The sequence below is a fragment of the Pararge aegeria genome, chromosome 17 (genome assembly GCF_905163445.1).
Source record: "Pararge aegeria chromosome 17, ilParAegt1.1, whole genome shotgun sequence".
In the NCBI taxonomy this organism is placed as follows: domain Eukaryota; kingdom Metazoa; phylum Arthropoda; class Insecta; order Lepidoptera; family Nymphalidae; genus Pararge; species Pararge aegeria.
Window position 1 is genome coordinate 2,706,381 of NC_053196.1, and position 21,704 is coordinate 2,728,084.

General features: G+C 38.5%; 1 protein-coding gene across 1 annotated transcript in view; it reads left to right on the plus strand.

The window, feature by feature from the left end:
- The first annotated feature begins 735 nt into the window (after nt 1-735).
- The window catches only part of LOC120630805 (S-adenosylmethionine decarboxylase proenzyme), a 48,383-nt gene continuing 27,414 nt past the window's right edge, over nt 736-21,704 (plus strand). Inside the window, exons 1-2 of the mRNA XM_039900092.1 lie at nt 736-857; nt 4,676-4,762. Coding sequence (XP_039756026.1) covers nt 736-857; nt 4,676-4,762 — 209 coding nt within the window. The remainder of the gene's footprint in view (nt 858-4,675; nt 4,763-21,704) is intronic.

The following is a 21,704-nucleotide window of genomic DNA, read 5'->3' on the forward strand; positions in this document are numbered from 1 at the left end:
TTGGGAGTGTAATAAGTGAAAATATTTATATTCATTTGCTTATCAAATTATACGCGGGAACTTTTATTCATCTTACAACAATGAGAAAGTTAATGTGTTTATCATTGGTAAAAAAATATTACAGAAATGTAACTAATATTTTGGTGTCTTTAAAACAACTTTAAGTAGGTACCCCTACAAACGATTGCCGTCGTTTCATGCAGTAGAATAAAAATATGCGAATAAGTATCTAATTTGACTGACAATGAAGTACCTATTCCAATATTTTTCACGCACACGTCGCAAGAAGTCAGCATACCGCTGCACCAAAGCAGCACAAGATTGTGCTATATTTTAATTTGCTCTTTGGAATGTGGAATACCTATACAAAATATTTATGTTAAATAGCTCATTTTAAGACCACAGTGGAGACGCATAATCTCTATCGTTGGTCTAGAAGTTGGAAACAGAAAGTGTTGTTGCCTTGCGCGCTAATTATTGCCAGTGTCAGTGCCACAGTGGTGCCAACTGCCTACATCAAAATTGACTCACGCTTTAGTCTATGGCCGATTGTTTTTTTCATTCGTTCATTCAGCTGATTCATTCAAATCTATTCTAAAAACAGTTCACTTATTCAGTAAACCAATCGCAAACGTCAGTCAACTTCAGAAGTTGAATCGTTGCGGTTGTGTACGATTTCCGTCTAATTTTTTTGTTGCTTTGTATTGAATTAAATAAATTTTATAAAATATAGCTATGGCTGGAACGGAAGTAATATCTAGTAGTGAGAATAATGATCAATTTTTCGAGGGTGTAGAAAAGTTGATTGAGATTTGGTTCACGCCGGTAAAACATGCGGATTTGAGAAAAATCACTCGGTAAGTACCTGCTTTTGGTTTTATTAAATTTATCTCTAGTCTGGTAATTTATATTGTTTAAAACTATCGTTAATTGCCAGTGAGAGCGTATGTTTTAGGTTACCGGCAATTTTTTCGATTGATATCACGCTGTTATTAGAAATTACATTTGTAAGTCGATGGCATGGCTTTTTCATACTGTGCTTTAAATATTCTTCGTGTGATTGTTACATTTTACAGAGTTTTATAGGTTTTTTTATCACTTTTGCTGTTGTTATTGTTATGGAAGATTCTAGACTCAGGCTATCAGCTGTTTCGACGCCGGCATGAAGTCTTCGGTTTCGCGTTGTTGGTTGGTTGTACTGGAGTTGTTTCCTGGGTGGGGTTTTTGCCGCGCAATATGATTTTCTTCCCTTTTCGATAACGAAGGTAGTCGTTTAGGCTGCATTTCTGGCAATGTAAAATATTATGAAGTTATGTTTCTTAGCAAGTAACAAAGGTAGACAGACTAAGCATTTCTATTTGTTCAGTGAGTCCTAATATTGTCCAAGTAGTAGCTTAATAATAATAATCATTTATTGCAAAATACTTGTCAATAAGGTTTTACATATTGGTTTAGGGTACAATGTATTGCCAGTATTTTGGCATGCAATGTTACACAATAGTTACATATGAATGAATTGAAATGTCAAAAAATAAATACTTAGATGAATGAATTGTCCCATAAATTAATAGCAATAAAAATATAATTATGAAATATAACATTTAAAGTAATAGGCACATTGGAAATATGCCTATTTCTGGCTGCTCATAATTAAAAAATGTGAAAGTTATTCTTGAAATTGCAAATAGTTGGTATGCTGTAAAATGTTTTGGAGCTAATCTTTTGTAATAGTTTATTGGTTTTGATTTTTAGAACTTGTATTTCAAAGAACTAATTTCCTGGTAAAAATTGTTACATAACAGTTCTTTGTTTGCCTAGTAGTTAGGAAGACTGAATCACAAGTTCTGGATTTGATTGCTGGGTCTGGCCAAAAATTATTAGTTTCTAGCAGGTGGGCAACACCCACCGCTTTGTACACAGTTTTATTGGTTTTTAATGAATACTGCCAAACCTGGACATTTTCCTGGGATAAAAAGCAGCCTATGTGTTAATCCAGGGTACAAATTAGTTTAGTAATTTTGTGAAAGAGTAACAAACATCCATCCATCCATACAAACTTTTGCATTTATAATATTAGTAGGATTTGGGTTTCTATCAAGATATTCTCTGTACAACCTAAGAGTTAGAAAGTTGGCTTTGTTTAGAATTTTTCTTAGGATTTCCTTCACTTATCCTACTGTATTACTTATTATCATTAACATGTGATAACAGTTAAAAGTATCTCACTTCCACTGTTATCTGTTTTGGTGTTTTTAAAGAACTGGCAATTCAGTTGATTAGCATCAATATTGCTCAAACTCACTTGCATTTAGCATCCCATTAGCCATTGGAAGTTATCAAAATAATTTTCCACTCGTGTTTTATTAACATATTTTTGTCATGATATCTTGTAAGTATATATATGATTTCATATCAAATTTGGATGTGGGAAGTAAGGATATTTATTATCTTGCTGTATTTCTAGCTTTCTAATCTGTTGTATGCCCATTAAAGTTTAGTCCAATATTTTAAATGTAAAAAAAAAATATATCCAAATGCCTGAATCTTAGAAGTGGTACAGAACACTGACAGCTTTAATTTGTAATAAACAGGAATGTTTATTGAGGAACTTGATGCAAGACTTATGGATCATGTATCATTTCAAAAAACAATTTACCCTCTGTTTGACAGAGAAATCAGATTATGTGTGATCCACTGTGATCCAATCTACCCTTGTTGTGTCCTTGTTCACTCTGCTCATGTTGGAAGACTCACAGTTCTGCTAAGAATGCAACAAATTCTCCCACAGGCAATGCCATTTTTGCTTTTTCTGTCGAAAACAAGTTCTTATGCAGCCACTGCCACATAAAGCTACTGTTGTAGCACAGTTTAAAAAATACTTGTTATCATTTACTTCAAAATTACAATGACGATAGTGTTTTTTTACTATGCCACCAATATTTTATAGAAAGTACCAATAAACTTCAAATATTAATAGTTTTATAAAGAAAGAGGGTACTAAAAATTCTAAAATTAACATACCATCAACTTTAAAAAACATCCGTATGTAGGTATGTACACATGTAAGAAGTTATTCTTTTTGCCATCACAAATGTTATATTTACGCATCCGAATAAATTTCGACCGTGTAAAAACTATAGACTAGAAAATGAATGAACATTTAAAATAATTTACAGGTTGTTTTTTATTTTTCTACAATATTTCTCTATTTTTAGGTATGTGGCATACAATAAAAGTGTATCCAATCATTCATTCAATTTAATGAATACATTTAAAAAATTTTGAAAACTTTATGTATGTCCTTAAAAACTAATCTAAATTGAAAAAAAAGTGTGACTGCAATAATTTGAACATTAGAAGTAAGAATAAACTTATAGTGCAATATTCAAGGTTACATAAAATTCATAATTCGTTTAAAGGAAATTGCATAAAATTTTACTACCTAAAACTAAAACTAAACTACCCATTGACATCTTGGAGATTTATTTTGTTTTTTTATTTATTTATTTATTTTGAGAACAATAACATTACTTAACCGCTTATAAATGAAACGATAAACACTGTATAAAAGTATAAAACTGTGTAACAGTGAACACCACGTCTGTATCCAAAACTTGCAAAATTTACACTTTTATTCAATATAAATAATTCAAAGATTAATCTCAAACGAGAATAATGCGCGCGCAGATGTACCTAGGTACCTTACAAAGAATGAGGATAGCTTTATCCCGAATCTTGTTCGGAAAAACCACTTATCTGAGTTTTGTAACGCGCTGTATCAAGTATAACTTAAAATCATATATAAATTAATAATTTTAAAGAGACTTTCAATGTATTGTACTAGTATACCCGTATTGAGGGACTTGTGAAAAAATATGTAATCCGCCAGTTTGTGGCGGGGAAACTTTTAAAGTAAGTACTGGTAAAACCTGCTAACTGCGAATTTATCAATTGGTTGGTAACTACTGGCAGTTTCGGACAGGTTCTACGTAAATTAACGGGAGGTCCAGACTTTCAAAACTTGTTTTCAAAAAGTTCTTCAAGTTTTTTGACTGATTACGACAAAGAGGTACCTAAGTACTCATACCGATGAATTCTGTTGCGGAAAAAATATAAAATAAAACGTATAAAACGTGTAAATGAAAACCGAAATAACACTTCAGAGGCTAGACTGGGAGAAGATAAAATTGCTATTTGGCGGGTGCCACAGTGGAAGTTAGCGGCTTTAGGCGGTTAGATAATTACTTAACAATTCCAATAAGATTTAAGTTTATGAATTAGTTCAATTACCTTTACACATCAAAAGTTCGGTCTATGGGCAAGTTTGAATATTTGACTATTTTTTTTTACGACTACAAGTTAGCCCTTGACTGCAATCTCACCTGGTTGTAAGGAGTTAGGGAGTAGGGTAGTCATACCCCTAATCGGTTTCTACGCGACATCGCACCGGAACATCAAATCAAAGGTAGGGTGGTAACTAGCCACGGCCAAAACCTCCCACCAGACAAGGCCAGAGAAAATTTAGAAATTATGAATTCCCAAATTGGCCCCGCCGGGAAGCGAACCCGGGACCTTCTACTTAAATTCACAGCGCTCACCGTTGCGCCAGGGAGGTCGTCAAAAACCTCCTTGACTCCTTGACTATGACTTTAAAATCGTGATTTCGTTGTTGCAGCCAACAGTGGGAGAATGTTTTGAAGATAGTCCGCTGTGAAATCATCTCGTTCACGCAGAGTGACCAAGTCGACGCCTATGTTCTGAGGTAAGTCTATAAATAATACCAAGCGATATCCCCTCAAGCAATTCGGATGCACTGATGGGATCACTGGTGGATACCGTCAGTAGTTTTATTAGCGATCTTCTTTGAGATGTTTCAATAAGTTCAAAGTTTATATAAAACGAAAGCTTACAGAAAAATCCTATTACAATGTTAGGGATTACTTAAACTATAAAAAAGCTTGGGTGTGAATTGCTCTAACTTCATAGCTTGTAATTAATTTACAAAGAGAAGAAGAAATATATACAAGGCTCAGTTTGCTGTGGGGTCTTAGACCAGGGCGCGTTTGGAACCCTCATAGCTTTAGGTTTAAGTTGGCGAACGAAGTTATCACCATCCCCTTACAATTATGTAAACATATATGTATGAACGCTTCATAAGTGCCTGTTATAGGCCTACATGAATAAAGAAAATTTAAATTTGAAATTTGATTGCCTGGATTAAATAGCAATATCACTATAGTTTTAACCCTTTTATTTTGCCCTCCGCCATCCATGGTGATTGGAGAATTTTCTAGATCGGTGCTAATATAATATTATAACCCATTCTCATTGCGAGAGGAGAAACGTGCCCTTTAGTGAGTATATGTAATATAAGTTCTGTAATGGACCTATTTTGATAGCCCAGTCGTTAGGACATCGACTTCACTTTCAAAGGGTCGAGTTCGAATCCCAGCACGCAGTAGGTACGCACCTCTAACTTTTCTAATTTATGTACGTTTTAATCAATTAAAATTTCACTTGGTTCAACGGTGAAGGAAAACATCGTGAGGAAACCTGCATGCCTGAGAGTTGTCCATAGTGTACTCAAACTTGTGTGCAGTCCACCAATCTGCACTGGGCCAGTGTGATGGACTACGGCCTTAGCCCCTTCTCATTGTGGGAGGCAACCCGTGCCGTGTAGTGGTCCGGTGATTTGTTGAATTGATGATGAAGATAATGATCGTCATTATAAAACTTATAGCTATATAAATACACTTTTTTTAATACCTAAAAATCTCTTGACATTAAGACGAGTGAAGTAGCTGTCCTAGAAAGGTGAATAAGATAATACTAGCTGTTGCCCGCGACTTCGTCTGCGTTAGTATTTCGTTTTAGTTAGTAGTAGTTCTAAAAAAGTTAAGAATACGAATTCTTATTAAAAAAAAAAACTGGTGTAGTTTTTAAAAAGTAATTTTTCAATTCACATAGTAACAATATCTTAAAACAACTGTCTGATCAGTCTTAGCTCCTTCTATCACTTACAAATAATAGTAATCGTTAAAGGAAGAATCGAAATCGAATTGTTAGTTGATTCATATGCTAAAGGTTAACGAAGAACATTTTTAACATTTTTTATTTAGTCCTAGCACTGAAGTCTTCATAAATGTGGCAGCAGTTATGTGTTCAATATCGCTAAGCCTTAAATGAGGGGTCTGCTGCTGACCGCTGAACAGTTCTGTCCTCTATCTCTTAATGTCGGGATAAAAAGTATCCTATATAACTTCTAATACTTTCAATTCAAAGTTTCATGAGGATCGGTTAAGTAGTTTTTGCGTGAAAGCGTAACAAACAAACTTACATTGACATTTATAATATTAGTTGGGATATAATATTACAGCTGCTCTATCTCTTAATGTCGGGATAAAAAGTATCCTATATAACTTCTAATACTTTCAATTCAAAGTTTCATGAGGATCGGTTAAGTAGTTTTTGCGTGAAAGCGTAACAAACAAACTTACATTGACATGTATAATATTAGTTGGGATATAATATTACAGCTGCTCTATCTCTTAATGTCGGGATAAAAAGTATCCTATATAACTTCTAATACTTTCAATTCAAAGTTTCATGAGGATCGGTTAAGTAGTTTTTGCGTGAAAGCGTAACAAACAAACTTACATTGACATTTATAATATAAGTTGGGATATTATATTACAGCTGCATTATTTGTTCGTACACGTAAATAATGCAGCTTTATGTCACGAAGAAGCCAGACTATTTACATATTTATTTATAAACATACAGTTATTTATAAACCCTTGTGTAAAAACGTGAATAAAAACTCTTGCATAAGCTATTTTAAGCTGTCCGTTACACTCTTGCCGAGCCGTGGCATTCGTTCGCAAGCATTTCGTTGGGTTCGCTTCGCCGACGAGACGCACGCCGCAATTTGCGCCCTCATGTGTACATTTATATGTGCACAAACTTGCAAGTCCCCTAAAATTAGTATGGAATTGTCATAAAGTACTTGTGCACTTGCCAAGTCCCTTGTATAGAAAGGACGATTTAAACGCCGCTGTCATGTTTGTATACCTGGAAAACTTTCAATTATTGAATATAAATTTTTGTGCATGAACCAAACGAACTTGGCCATCAACCATTCAGTCGATATATTTTTCAGATTTCTATACATGGATGGTTGCGCCAAGTTATAATTAAGTCTTAAATAATAATTTAAAATTTCATTGGTGTTCCTATTCTCCCATATCCAACCTAAAACAGCACTGAACGATTCTCCGTGAAGAGACTGGCGCCCTCATACGCCTCAAAAACACTAGAACGCAGAGCTGTCACTTAAATTAACGGAAGCAAACGATTAAGACGTTTGCGGACGACTTGCTTTCCGATTGCGAAAAGTAACGGGCAATACGAGTTTACTGGCTGCCTGAAAATAAGCCATAAAATATCATAATATACCTTAGAAGTTTCAATGAGATCCTTTTAAGCATAATTCCTATATTTATGTGTGTGCCGAAATATAACATAAGTGGTGGTGTTCGAGAAGAGAGGACTTCGTGAGGAATATTTGGATCAACGGACGGCGTGCTCCTACCCATGAAAAATAAGGTCAAGTAAGTGCTGTCTTCCTTGTGCTCTGATTCCTTGTATCTTTCTTTTGTACACCAATTTACCGCAAAAAATACAGTCCACTCATTCGAAATAAAAATCTTAAATAACTTAATATAACTTGGCGCATACATATTTATTTGGTCCTTCGAGCCGGATATTTACAGCATTTCCTTCATATTAACGTATTGAAGCATTAGTTTCCTTGTTAGAATACTTCTATAGGCTCTAATAATTGAAATAATATAATTTTAAATAAAATAGGTCATTGCGTCATCTATTTTCTTTGTCGTAATACTGGCATAAGCGGCATTATAGCATTGAGCTAGCTATTTCCCCAGTTAGACATACTAATTATCTACACATATTTATGTATATTTCGATAAATATTAGTGTATTTAAATTGAATTAACAATTAAAACAAATCTTAAAACTTGCAATTATTAATTATTGTAGTACCTTCGGTTGTGAAACATTTACTCAAGAGTCGTAAGACCTAGCATATAAGGTCGAGATTTGTCTATACGAACCTCTGGTCGATCGAACATTCGATATAACCCGACCACGCGTAATATCGAACGAAGCGCGCTTGCGCATATTATCCGCACTCCGCGCGACCTACTTAATTTACCAGTATATGATTGGCTATTAACCTATCATACTCACATAAAAATATAGGTATTTCGTGATCGTTAGATAATTGTCTCACTTACACTTTAGTAAAATGCCTCCTAAAGTAGATTCTAAAACTAGCGAAAGTGATAAGGAGATTCAGGATACTAAACTGTCTATCTTAATTGCTAAACGTGAAGCTATATTCGGTATCATGCAAAATGTCTTTGACTTATCTCGTGAACCCGATGTTCATACGAACGTTGAAAAAAGAGAACATTTTCTAGACGAATCTTCACAAATTGATTCATTGCGTTTAAAGTTCGAGTCTATTGTAGACGATTATAATACACGTTTATTAAACTTAAATTCAGATGCAAAACCTGATTACAAAAGTCTGTATGCTTTTGAGACTTTGTATAATAGGGTCAAACGAACTCATACAAAATGCTCAACTTTAAATACGACACCAGAAATACATAATGCGACCTCCGCGCTGCTAAAAGCCAAGCCGAAGCTAGCTCCCATATCGATATTAGAGTTCGATGGTGACATTAAATCTTTTCAGATGTTTTATACGACCTTTAAGTCAGTAGTAGATAATAATCCATCACTCACAGATGCAGAAAAGCTATTTTATCTGTTACCGAAGCTGACAGGGAAGGCAAAAAGCGCAATCGCTGGAATCTCTCCGTGTGCTGAGAATTATCAGCTCATTTTACAAACACTCGTCAATAGGTTCGATGATAAACGTATGTTGACTTCCGCGTACCTACATGAATTATTTCGCTATAAGGGTTTTCAGACTCCCTCTGCGACTAACTTTGAAGATTTCATAGACCGGTTCGCTGGCGCAGTAAGCGCTTTAAAAAACCTAAAGTTAGAGAACCTAGCTGATCTTATCATACTACATATAGCTACACAAAGGGTCGATACTGAGAGTGTACGCGCGTTTGAAATTAAATGCGGCAAGAATATACCTACTTTCGACGACTTTGTGGAATTTATCACAACACGCGCGAAGGTGTTTGAGCGTACGAATACGAATGTCACAAACCCTTCCAATACGCGTCATAATAAAAATATAAAACATTTGAATAACGGGACTTCTGGCAATGCGCCGAAGTATCAGGCCTATATAAGCACGGTTGATAAGCCTACGTCCAAGTGTCTATGTAGAAATATAACACATGCGCATTTATATAAATGTGTTGACTTTAATAAATTATTAACTCCTCAAGAACGTTTTAAGTGCGTCAAGGAGAAGAATGCCTGTGTGAACTGCCTGTCTATAAAACATAAAGTCGGGCAATGTGAAGTCTCCCCGCACTGTTCGTGTGGTCAGAAACATAACAAAAGGCTGCACTTTGACCAGCGCGAGGAACATTCCCGCGCGCCTCAGTTGAATACCGTCATGCCGCCACCGAACGCACCTACCGTTACCGCGTCATCGCCCGTAGCGGATGATCGCGCCGACGTAGCACTGTGCGCTACGCGCGTAAGCCCGTCTACAAGCGCTACGCAGGTGTATAATAGCAATTTAATGAATCGTGTGGAAGACAAGCGAACTACTGTCTTATTGGCTACCGCACAAGTTGCTGTTTACGACTGTAATGGTGAACGGCAAGTTATACGTATATTGTTGGATTCTGCTTCGCAGGCCGATTTCCTCTCAAAAGAATGTTGTGATCGCTTGGGTTTGCAAACTAAATTCACAGAACGTACTATCGTGAAGGGGTTCGGTGGAATTGAGAAGGTTGTACAATCCAGCTCGGTTGACTTGACGTTTTATTCGCGTTTTGATGATAACGTTAGTTTTAATATCTCGCCACTTGTTGTTGATAAAGTGACAGACAAATTACCTACGGCTATGATAGATACGGCAGTCCTATCACACCTTAAAGGTATTCCGCTTGCCGATGCGAGTTACGGCGTACCTGATAAAATTGATGCTTTAATAGGAGCTTCCCTATTTCCACATTTGCTTCTCCCCGACGACGTCCATACGTCACGTCGCGACCCGTCGGTGCCCGTTGCATTGCGCACGGTGTTAGGTCTGGTGTTCATGGGCAATGCGCCTACGATACCTACTATAAATACTCATACGGCCTTGACATGTTGTTTCGTTCAAGAGCCTCCTGCTATTGACTCTTTAGTCAAGCGTTTCTGGGAACTTGAAGAACTTCCTTCCGCTTCCATTCAGAATCCTGATGATAATGAATGCGAAGACTTCTACACTTCGACTACTGTCCGAGATCCCGATACGGGCAGATACGTTGTCGGGCTGCCATTTAAAGAGGATCTATATTCCCTAGGGAATTCTTTGGACATAGCTAAGAAACGTTTCATCTGCCTCGAAAGAAAGCTTGAAGCTTCGAATAAATTGAGGTCGGCATATGATGACGTCATAAAAGGTTATCTCGCGAAAGATTATATTTCTCCCGCGCCTTCATATGATTCTAAAGATCCTGTTCCGATTTACGTGATGCCACACACGGGGATTTTACGTGAAGACAAACTCTCGACGAGACTGAGATTAGTCGTCGATGCTTCTTGTCGTTCTAGTTCTGGAAAGGCACTGAACCATCTGCTACATTCCGGTCAAAATTTACAGGGAGATCTTTTTAAAATAATTTTGAATTTTCGTCTGCATGCAGTGGCAATGACAGCCGACTGCCGAGAACAGTTTCTACAAATCGTTATGCGCGAAGCTGATCGTCGCTATCAATGCTTCTTATACCGCTTTAATCCACAAGACCCTCTTGTGCTATACCAGTTCAATCGAGTCTGTTTCGGTCTCACTTCCAGTCCCTTCCATGCACTGCGCACGGTAAGACAGCTGGTGAATGACGACGGCGCAAAATATCCACGAGCGAATAGCATTGTGCTACCCGCGCTTTATATGGATGACGTAGCTTTCTCGCTTCCAAGCGAACTAGAGGCAGTCACTGTGTCGCTGCAGATGATCGATCTTTTTAAGGGTGCACAGTGGGAATTAGTTAAGTGGAACAGCAATTCTCGCGAGGTCTTAGATAACCTTCCTGCGTCCCACAAACTTCCGACTGAAGTGGAGTTTGACAAAACCATGCACCATAAAATACTTGGTCTGCATTGGTCTACTGGAAATGACGCTTTCTATTTTAAAATTTCTATGCCCGACGATGTGACATGCACTAAGCGCTCCATCTTGTCGACTGTTGCCCGTCTGTGGGACATAATGGGCTTCGTTGCTCCCACAGTCGTGTATGCCAAAATATTAATTAAAATGCTTTGGCAATTAAATCTTGATTGGGACACTGTAGCTCCACCACACATCATTAAGATGTGGAGACAGTTTTGCGATGAGTTGCCAGCTCTAAATAAGCTACACATACCGCGTCATGTGGGCGTGACAACAGACTGTGAGGTCACTCTCCTGGGACTATCAGATGCTAGTCTCGCAGCCTATGGTGCTGTCGTTTATTTACACGTTAGCTCCCCTACTGGTAACACTGTGCGTCTTGCTTGTGCGAAAAGTAAAGTTTCGCCGACGAAACCTCATTCAATTGCTCGTCTCGAACTATTAGGTGGCGTCCTACTGTCGAAATTGCTTCGTACAGTACATGACACTTACTCTGAGCGTATCCCAATCAAGGCTACATATGCATTTCTCGATTCCAAAGTCGCCCTATATTGGATAAAAAGTTCACCGCATAGATGGCAGACTTTTGTCGCGAATCGCGTTGTACAGATAACTGAGAATATCTCACCAGACAACTTTTATCATTGCCCTGGCACTGAGAACTCTGCTGATATTCTATCGAGAGGTGTAACTCCTGAGAAGCTTCTCTCACACCCTCTGTGGCTGCATGGTCCACCATGGGCATCAATGCATCCGTCTCAGTGGCCACTCAAAACTCTAGAGGGAGAGTCTATTGAAGACGTACCCGAGAAGAAGGTTCTTATACACACTGTGCGTAAACCTATACTCCCGAACGACTTACACGAGCTTGCTCTCCGTTTTTCTTCGTGGAGCAAACTTCTACGTATAATTGTATACATTTGTAGATTTGCTAAATTACTGCCTCGTCGCGGCACTAGTGCAGTTACCGCTGACGACTTAAATTTCGCAGAGAATAGAATGCTTCGCGCTCTGCAAAATCAGCATTTTGCTGAAGAATATTCTCTTATTAAAAATAATAAAACATGTTCACCGGCATTTAATCGCCTAAGACCATTTATTGATGATGGACTTATCCGCGTTGGCGGTCGTCTCGCCAACTCTGGACTTAGCTTTGAAAAAATACATCCGGTTATATTGCCTCGCAATGGCCACGTGGTAAATATAATCATTGATTATTACCACATTAAACATTTACATGCTGGACCCGAACTCCTAATGGCCCTGCTTCGTCAGAGGTACTGGATTCTGTCGGCACGCCGTATTGTCAGGCAAAGAGTACATATGTGCAATACTTGCTTTAGATTTAAACCGCGTCCAACCATTCCGCTGATGGCGGATCTTCCTGATATACGTACACGTCCAGCGTTGAAAGCCTTTAGTTTCACCGGCTGCGATTATGCAGGCCCTATACCATACGTTCCTGTACGTCGCCGTGGCGTACACAGTGAGAAAGCTTATATTGTGCTGTTCACGTGTCTCACTACGAGATGTACGCACATTGAGGTTGCTACCTCACTCAGCACCCCCAGTTTCCTCGCCGGGTTTAAAAGATTCCTATCACGTCGTGGTCCTGTTCAGGTGCTGCATAGCGACAATGCTAAAAACTTCCAGGGTGCTGCTTCTTACCTTCGGGACCTCTATAAACTTCTAAGAGAAGAATATTACCCGAAGCTAGAGCAGGAATGCGCTGAAAATCGCATAACTTGGAAATTCATCTGTCCCAATTCCCCACACTTTGGAGGTTCATGGGAAAGTATGATCAAGGTGACTAAGACGATCCTGTTCAAGGTCATAGGGCAACAGCTCCTTTCTTATGAGGAACTTTGCACTGTGCTCATTCAGGTCGAATGTCTTCTCAATTCGCGTCCGCTAACAATACTAAGCTCTGACCCTGCCGAACCTTCGGCTCTTACTCCAAGTCACTTCCTACATACTGCGCCTCTATTCTCCTTGCCTGCGCCTGATGTCAATCCAGACAAAATTAACTTGGTTGACAGGTACTCGTTAATAGATAAAATGGTCCAATCGTTTTGGAATCGTTGGAGGATGGAATATTTGCACGGATTGCAAGTTCGTTTGAAATGGAATACGCCTTCCGTACCTATTACGCCGGGAACTGTCGTCGTAGTTATAAATGACAACGTACCGCCTCTGGCTTGGCCTCTAGCAGTAGTAGAGAAAGTGCATCCCTCGAAAGACGGCGTCATACGCGTAGCGACCGTTAAAATTTCCGGGAGAACTTACGTCCGTCCGGTCGTTCGCTTATGCCCTCTTCCGACGCAATAAGCGTAACAATTATAGTTTCATAATTTAGTACTAAGTAGCTCATACGTTAAGACTTTATTCTCTTTTATAATAATTCTACAAATAATTAATATTTTTTAATATACTTTCGTAAATATACACATACTTATATGAAATACGCCCATGCGCAATACGCGTTCTTAAAAGAGGCAATTCTACCTCATACCTTATGAGAGCTTTTCTTAAAGGTGACCCTTTAAGGGCGGGTGGATGGTTGCGCCAAGTTATAATTAAGTCTTAAATAATAATTTAAAATTTCATTGGTGTTCCTATTCTCCCATATCCAACCTAAAACAGCACTGAACGATTCTCCGTGAAGAGACTGGCGCCCTCATACGCCTCAAAAACACTAGAACGCAGAGCTGTCACTTAAATTAACGGAAGCAAACGATTAAGACGTTTGCGGACGACTTGCTTTCCGATTGCGAAAAGTAACGGGCAATACGAGTTTACTGGCTGCCTGAAAATAAGCCATAAAATATCATAATATACCTTAGAAGTTTCAATGAGATCCTTTTAAGCATAATTCCTATATTTATGTGTGTGCCGAAATATAACATAAGTGGTGGTGTTCGAGAAGAGAGGACTTCGTGAGGAATATTTGGATCAACGGACGGCGTGCTCCTACCCATGAAAAATAAGGTCAAGTAAGTGCTGTCTTCCTTGTGCTCTGATTCCTTGTATCTTTCTTTTGTACACCAATTTACCGCAAAAAATACAGTCCACTCATTCGAAATAAAAATCTTAAATAACTTAATATAACTTGGCGCATACAATACCTATCTACGTTGGTTAAATTGCTCATAATAATTGATAGTAGTTTGTTTTTTATTCCACTACAAGTTAGCCTTCGACTGCAATCTCACCTGCTGGTAAGTGATGATGCAGTCTAAGATGGTAACGGGCTAACCTGTTAGGGGTATGGCAGTTATATTAAACCCATAGGTACCTCTAATCGGTTTCTATACGATATAGTACCGGAACGCTTAATCGCTAAGCGGCACGTCTTCGTCGGTAGGGTAATCAGTAGCCACGGCAGAACTCCCACGAGACCAGACGAGAGAAAATTTAGGAAATTCCCAAATTTCCCCTAACAATCATTCATTGTAATGTCAACATCTCCTGAGGATGCTCCGGTTTCGGAGCTTTATATGATAAAGCTCAACTATTAGTAAAAATCGTGATGATTTTGATGTCATTTGATGAGTTGAGAGTCAAATAAACCTAGTCATTTGACTCTAACAGTAACTACCAGGGTCGCGGTTACATAGCGAATTGAAGTTTTTCAACGCGAGAGTGTAGCGGCACCATCAGTAAGTACGTGGGAGTCGATCGAATTATTATCATTTCTTTCTCCAATGCTACAATAAAAAACCCAAGTTCACGGCGGCATTCGCATAAATATCTTTCGCTGAGAACTATCCAAATGCATGCCATACGTATTCCGGTAAATAATATTATAATTGAGTTAGGTTAGGTATAGTTTTTTTTTCGTCACGCATGTGCGAGTCCGTGCTCCAGCCAGCAAGCGACGGGTCGGAACACCGTGGGTTTCAGGTCGGTAGCAGTGGCGTCCAAAATCTCCAGTACGAGTTATAAAAACTCAAGGGTAGGCTTATTAAATTTACAACTCGTACTGGACATTTTCTTCATTTTATGTAATCTGCATACCCTGTGCATACCCTCTATGCACGCCACTTGGTAGGAGTCCGACACAACTATTCAGTAGCATAGAGCTTCTTGTGACAGAGCTGCGGGGAAGAGCTACCACCATGCTTATTTTGTGCCGCTGCGCAGCAGTGATGCAATGATGTGTTCCGGCCTGAATGGCGTGAGTTCCGGGTCCGGTCTGAGTGCTTCGGTGGACACACTGCAATACTTCGCAAGATTTGTTCCTTGCATGTCTTGCGAAGTGCTGCTATTTTTTATAGGAGATGAGCTATCTGCGTGGTCCATAAGTTTAATTTTTATGATTTAACTCTTTATTTGTACACCACTATGAAGTTAGGAAAATAAAAAAAAACAATAAAAATACAAAGACAGAAGTAGGATACAAAAGGCGGCCTTATCGCTTAGTAGCGATCTCTGCCAGGCAACCTTTGGATTAGGACAAGATGAGTGAGAGCGGACAGGTGGTGTAAAATTATTATTAACCTACATTTAAATAGCTAAATACAAATACATAAACAACATTGCACAAATAAGAAAAATATCCCTACTAATATTATAAATGCGAATGTAAGTTTGTTTGTTACGCTTTCACACAAAAACTACTAACCCGATCATCATGAAACTTTGTACACATATTCCTGAAGGTACTGTTACTAGAAGTAATATAGGATGCTTTTTATCCAGTTATTTTGGGGGAAGGGACGAAAGTTTTTGACGATTTTACACCATAACGCCGTCAAATGATAACCGATTTAAATAATTACTTACTTACTTTTTTTTATATAAGAATGTATAACCTAAATTGAATGCCACATGTCTTTCGAAAAACAAAAACAAACGCAGATGAAGTCGCGGGCAACAGCTAGTAATAAATAAATATAGAAGTATAAACTAATATATACTCAATCATACATAAATACTTAAGAACATATAGATAATAAAAATAAACATAAACAAGGTACTAAAAGTAACAAAATTATCTATTAAATATCTAAAAAAAAAATTACCACCATGTCTCCCCGCAGCGGGTAGTATCCAGAGGGATTACCCCGCGAATGAAGGTTAATCTGCATGCCTGGGAGTTCTATGGAGAACTCTCAGGCATGCAGGTTTCCTCGCGATTGTTTCTTTAACCGTTAGAGCAATTGATATTTAATCAAAAACGCACATAACCTCGAATAGTTAGAGGTGCGTGTCGGGGATAGACTCGGGCCCTCGCAAGCGAAGCCTTCCCGCTAGTCTTAATAGGTAGGTACATTATTAAGTTAAATCATCTTAATATCAACCGATAGACGTCCAATGCTGGACATAGGTCTTTTGTAGGGAGTTCCAAATTGCACGGTTTTGTGCCGCTTGGATTCAGCGGCTACCTGCGACGCGCTTAATGTCGTCTGTCCACCTCGTTGGGGGTCGACCAACGCTGCGCTTACCAGTTCGGGGCTGCCATCCCAGCACCTTGGGACCCCAACGTCCATCATTTCTCCGAACTATGTGCCCGCCCCAATGCCACTTTAGCTTTGCGCCTCGTTGAGCTATGTCGGTAACTCTGGTTCTTCTACGAATCTCCACATTTCCGATTTGATCGCGTAGAGATACTCAGAGGATAGCTCTCTCCATCGCCCGCTGAGTGAATCTGAGCCTTCTTATTAGGCCTATAATTTTAAATAAACAGTTATAATACAATTATTCGATGCATTCCTTCGGTTTTTCAGCTAATTAAACGCTTCGTTCCGCTTATGGTCGCAAGGATAAAAGTCTTATTACTGTTAAAAGTCTAGTCCAAGGCCTAAAATGAATGTTTCTTTCAAATACTGCGTTATCTTGTCCGATAATAAAACTATCAATCTTAATCAGCGTGTCTAGGATAGGCAGGAGGCATTTTTCTCCCCGGGGATAGGGCAAAATGTTCGTTTGTTCCCAGTTTGATCTGACCCAAATAATGAGGTTTTAAATTTGCTGTTAAATACCACATGTTCTATTTCCAATGTAAAACCAACCATTCAAAAATCGTAGTGGTGAACTTTAAACTACAACTGTTTCAAATAGTATCCCCTTCACTGAATAATTCTCTGCCAATGTTTTTGACGTCATAAGGTACCATGTGACTCAGTCTTCGGGTCAGAACCGATAGCGGTAGGCAGGTCACATAAATGGCAATTGTAAAGCGATAAGTGTTTAATCTTCCCGTTACATTTTTAATTGTAATGATTTATCACTGAATTCGAAACTTCAATGACACAGTCTTTGTCCGTGGTTAAATTGAAATTTTTGTACTTATTACTTACTAGCTTCTGACTTCGTCTGCGTGGACTTCAGAATAGGGTCTAAATCTTCGCTCGTTAACAATTTTTAATTCTACCACTGGAACTATTTCAAGAGATCGGTATAGAAAGTACATGCCCTTTTCCATAGAATTTCAAAGATGTCTGCCCGCGGCTTAGCTCGTTAAAAATTTTGAATTTTACCTCGGGAACTACATAAGGAATCGGGATGGAAGGTATATTCTTTTCCATGTCAATGCAGTGACGTGCATAGAGGGTATCAACAGGGTATGCAGATGATATGAAATGAAGAAAATCTTCAGTACGAGTTATAAATACTTGCGGGTAGGCTTTTCAAACTCTTACAAAGGGGGCGTTCATAAAATACGTAAGATGTTTAAGGGGGTGAGGGGGGTCTCCGCAAATATCACGCAATTTTTTCCATGATTGAAACAAAAAAAAATTATACTATTTTGTTCCATTGGTGTTTTTACGATAACAATCCAACGTGTTAGCGTAAGAAACCCACATTTTGAAAAATCTCACGTGAGATTTGGGGATGGGCGAGGGGGTTGAATAAAATCTCACATCTCACCAGGTGGGAAGGGAGAAACAGAAAATTTGGAAAAAACACCTCACGTAGTTTATGGACGCCCCCAAAGCATATCCTTAAGTTTGTCTTCATTGTATATCATCAGCATACCATGTGCATACCCTCTATGCACGTCACTGTATACATGTAAGTGACGGAGCAATGCAAACACCCGTAACGCTTTGCAAATGTTTACCTGCAGTTTATCTGAAGATAAAAATAAAGGTGCCACGCACATGGGCCGTCACGTTGCCGCGTTTGGTGTCGTCAATGTTTTCGTCTCAGCTCGTCGCCCCTTGCGTATCTCTGACGCTCCCAGGCGGCGTGCCAAGATCACCAATTTCATAACTCATTATACCGTTTATCGCATAAACTGTCTGCAATTATTTCCTACGGTTCCCTCACCATCACCGCTTATAGCAGTATTATGAAAATTAAGCTTAATTTGCTATGCACCGCGAAATAAAATAAAATAAATAAATAAACAACGACAATACACACATCGCCATCTAGCCCCAAAGTAAGCGTAGCTTGTGTTATGGGTACTAAGATGCCTGATGAATATTTTTATGAATTATATACATAAATACTTAGATAGAATATATACATATAAACACCCAGACATTGAAAAACATTCATGCTCATCACACAAACACTTTCCAGCAATGGGAATCGAACCCACGGCCTTGGGCTCAGAAAGCAGGGTCGCTGTAAACAATCGGCCATCGAAGCAGCAAAAGCAGGAGAATCTGTGTGGTGTATTTTATAATTTCTTCAATCCTTATACTCCACACCAAACAGATCAATATTGCGCAGGACATCCAAGGAACAAGTCCGAGGTGTAGGTGTTTAGCCCTATATGCACATTTAATTACACCGCAACCTCCCGAACCATTCAAACCCAACATTGAAACAAACGATGCGGCACATCCTCGGAGTAGCTCTGTCACAAGCTGCACGTATTACTACGAAAAATACAGACAATAGGAAAGAAAATCATAATTCATAATTCGTTTAAAGGAAATTGCATACAATTCTACAATAAACTACCAATTGACATCTTGGAGATGTCTCTTAAAAAGTTCAAAGTATGTATTAAACGTAAGCTTATAGAAAAGTCCTATTATAGTATAAAGGACTACGTAATCGATAGCTTGGGTGTAAATTATTGCTCTAAACGGGACTTCTAATAATTTAAAATGACATTGTGACTTCTTCTTAGAACAGGACGCGTTTGGATCCCTCTTAGCTTTAGTTTTTAGTTTACGACTGTGGTTATCGCCATCATCTCACTACCTTGTAATTCTTATGTACGCATTAAAAGTGCCACCTATGGGCCTACTTGAATAAAGATATTTTTGACTTTGACTTTGACTTTAAAAAACAAGCATACTATTTTGCGAAATCAATTCTGTGTTATCCCCGTTCATTTCAAAGCTGGAGCAAACCTAAAATCCGCGCTGAGCATTGTTGGCAATGTACAACATAGTGTTGAGTTTCCGGCCATTTGCCATATTGTTATGTTACGTTTCCTAATATTGTATTCTTAACGCCCGATGCAAATACGACGGGGTTTAATAAGTTTGACGTGTCTGTGTCTGTCTGTCTGTGGCATCGTAGCTCCCGAACTGTAGAACCGATTTTGATTTTTTTTTGTTTGAAAGGCGGATAAGTCTGAAGTTCTTAGTTATGTTTGATGGAAATCGATATAAAATTACCCACATACTTTTACACAACTCCCTCAACATGGTTATCTAATGACAAAGCATGGGTAGTAGGATACTGTACACTATTATAAATTAAAAATCTAAGATGGCCGCCACTACAAAATGGCGGATAACATATTTTTTCATAACTCCCTCAATATTGGTATGAAATAAAAAGGCTTGACCTATGGTCGGGGGTTTTTTCAATTATTTATTATGTTTTAGTTGTAACTGTATCTAAAATAATAATAGAGCATGGAAATACAGTTTCTTTATGATGATGATAATGCCTTGAAGCCACGTCTTAATGTTCCAAACCCTTCTGTTGTCGGCCATGGATATCTTACGTTATCTGTGGCAACGCGGGTGGCAGCATTGGTCTTGTGGCGCGCTCGATTTCTTACACCATTTACTAATCTAGCGATTTAAATTAATAAATGGCGTGTTTTTGATTGTCTTTTTATACTTCGAACTTCGATCGGACTCTGATCGATTGCATGAAATTATTTATTCCCAATTGTCCCAGTGGATTGCGTTTTCGCGTCCCATTTGACCCCCATCGATCTCTGTACGTGTCAATTAGTCGTCTATTTATACTGAAGTGGCTTTTTGTTCAAGGCTTTTTCTATCGACGCTCTTCAATTATTCATAGTGACTTTTTCATATGTAAAAATATTCAGTGTCCACGTTCTAAACTTTATTTAAGCTACAATTGCTTGCGATTATTGGCGAACAAACTCAAATTAGTTGCTAGTTTGAACTGTTTTGGAAAAATCTTAAGTTATTAGAAAATGTTACGCCGTGAGTTACGATATAGCGGTGAACAAAAGACTTTTAAAAAAAATTATAAATTTAATTATCAAAAATTAATTGAAAATTACAGAAATTATTTAAATGAATAAAAATGACAATTAATAGTTAACGCGTGTGTAGGTGACTTCAGACTGTCGTTATTTTCCATTGTTCCCTGCGCGGTTCAATTTTCAAGCTGGCATTCCTCTCTGGCCTATTGTTCGTGAGGTTTGCTGCATCAGCGGGATGCCGTGGTTACAGCATGGTGGTGACGCCAGATCAGAATACAGTGGTCACCACCCCTCCTCTTCCCGCGGGTGTCGTACGACGCGACGAAAGTAATAAAACTGAGAACGGCGGTAGCGTCCTCTATGTAACATAATTTATTATGAGCAAAACCTTCCGTTGGGAGAGGTCTTTAGTCTACCTGTGGACTGTTATAGGCTATTGATGAAGATAAGTCCACTAAAAGTTAGTCCTGGAATGCAATCTCACCTGGTGGTAAGTGATGATGCAGTCTAAGATTGTAGCAGGCCAACCCGTTAGGGGAATAAGTATGGTATGACTACCATACTTATGACTACCGTACTTAACCCTAATCGGTTTCTACGCGACATGGCACCGGAACACTAAATCGCTTAAAGGCACGTCTTTGTCGGGAGGGTGGTAACTAGCCACGGCCAAAGCATCCCCGTAGACCAGACCAGAAAAAAAAAGTCTGAAATTATAAATTCCCAAATTGAAATGCCGGGAATCGAACCCGTTGCCTCCTACTTAAATCTAAATGTGCACTGCCCATTGCCACTTCAGCTTTGCGACTCGTTAAGCTATATCGTTATCTCTAGTTCTTCCACCTATCCCCTCATTTTTCAAACAAAGAAACATAAAATTACCGTTTTGTTTTTGCTCTATTAAAGATTTTAAACTAAGAAAAATCCCCAAAAAATTATCCTGGTATCCCAATATAAATTATCCCGTTAAACTATATTTAAGAAAGA